This window comes from Fukomys damarensis, unplaced genomic scaffold (genome assembly GCF_012274545.1).
Source record: "Fukomys damarensis isolate Sample0158 unplaced genomic scaffold, DMR_v1.0_HiC HiC_scaffold_16, whole genome shotgun sequence".
In the NCBI taxonomy this organism is placed as follows: domain Eukaryota; kingdom Metazoa; phylum Chordata; class Mammalia; order Rodentia; family Bathyergidae; genus Fukomys; species Fukomys damarensis.
In genome coordinates this window covers 71,742,426-71,743,797 of record NW_022900928.1, presented here as the reverse complement: position 1 = coordinate 71,743,797, position 1,372 = coordinate 71,742,426, and the positions used below count along the sequence as shown (strand labels likewise).

General features: G+C 40.8%; 1 protein-coding gene across 1 annotated transcript; it reads right to left on the bottom strand.

Moving 5' to 3' along the window:
* Positions 1-61: 61 nt before the first annotated feature.
* Positions 62-1,009, bottom strand: LOC104858028 (olfactory receptor 150). Its single transcript, XM_010618107.2, has one exon. It carries the CDS (start codon positions 1,001-1,003, stop codon positions 62-64), a length of 942 nt encoding a protein of 313 aa, XP_010616409.1. The 5' UTR covers positions 1,004-1,009.
* Positions 1,010-1,372: the final 363 nt, after the last annotated feature.

Genomic DNA, 1,372 nt, shown 5'->3' with positions numbered 1-1,372 from the left:
GCAAGATAAATGTTTGTTCCTATGAGTTGACTTTCTCAGTATTATGATCACAGCAACAAGACTAATAAAATGGGACACTTCTGTTCTTAAAGAACTTTTTTAAAGCAATGTTTACATCCTTATTCCTCAGACTGTATATTACAGGATTCAGCATGGGGACGATAATAGTGTAAAACACAGAGGATACTTTCCCTTGGTCCACAGAGTTGACTGATGAAGGCTGTAAGTACATGAATGCTAGAGAACCAAAGAACACAGCAACAGCTGAGATGTGGGAGCTGCAAGTGCTGAAGGCTTTGGACCTGCCCTCAGTGGAGCGAATGCGGAGGATGCTGGCGATGATGAAGACATAGGAGGTAAGTATAGTCAGGGTTGGGAGGAAAATATTAAATGCACTGAAGCACAGAACCACCAACTCATTGACAAAGGTACTAGAGCAGGAGAGCTCCAGTAGTGGGAAAAGATCACAGAAGTAATGGTTTATGACATCAGCCTTGCAAAAATCCACTCTCAGCATGCAGACTGTGTGAGCCGTGGCACCAACCAAGCCCATGCTGTACACCCCAGCAACCAACCAGCAGCATACTTGAGAAGACATGGTAACATTGTAAAGCAAGGGGCTACAGATGGCAACATAGCGGTCATAAGCCATTGCAGCCAGCATGTGACATTCTGATATAACAAAAACCGAAAAGAAGTAGAGTTGCGTCATGCATTCTGGGTAAGAGATGATATTCTTTTCTATCACAAAGTTCATCAGCATTTTGGGGGTAATGACAGTGGAATAGGAGAGGTCAATGAAGGATAAACTGTTGAGAAGATAGTACATGGGGGTGTGCAAGTGAGAACTGAGCCTGATCAGGGTGATCATGCCCAGGTTCCCCACCACTGTGAACAGGTAGATTCCCAGGAAGAGGAGGAAGAGAGGCAGCTGGAGCTCTGGTTTCTCTGTTAACCCAGCGAGGATGAAGTAAGTCACTGTGGAATGATTTCCTCCTGCCATTTCCTTCTGGGAATTTCATGAAAGAAGAAAAGAAAAGAACTGAATCATTATTTTTGTGCCATCACACAATAAAACATGGAACATAATTCTATCTTTTTCATCCTTGTATCTCCAGATCTCAGCCACCTTCTCATCTGGGTCAATTGTCAAAGACCTTGAGATCTCAGAAATATAAAACATGAAAATAAATGTCAGATAGAACTATTTATATTTTCTATGCTGTAGTATTGGTTATTAATAGTAACTTTGTCCCTGAATATAAAAGGCAAGAGTTAGCACTTCCTCTCTTTTAACTCGCATAACTTTGTACATATAAAATATATGGAATCTATAAAAAAGAACTATGAGAAATAAGAAGTTAATCACAAA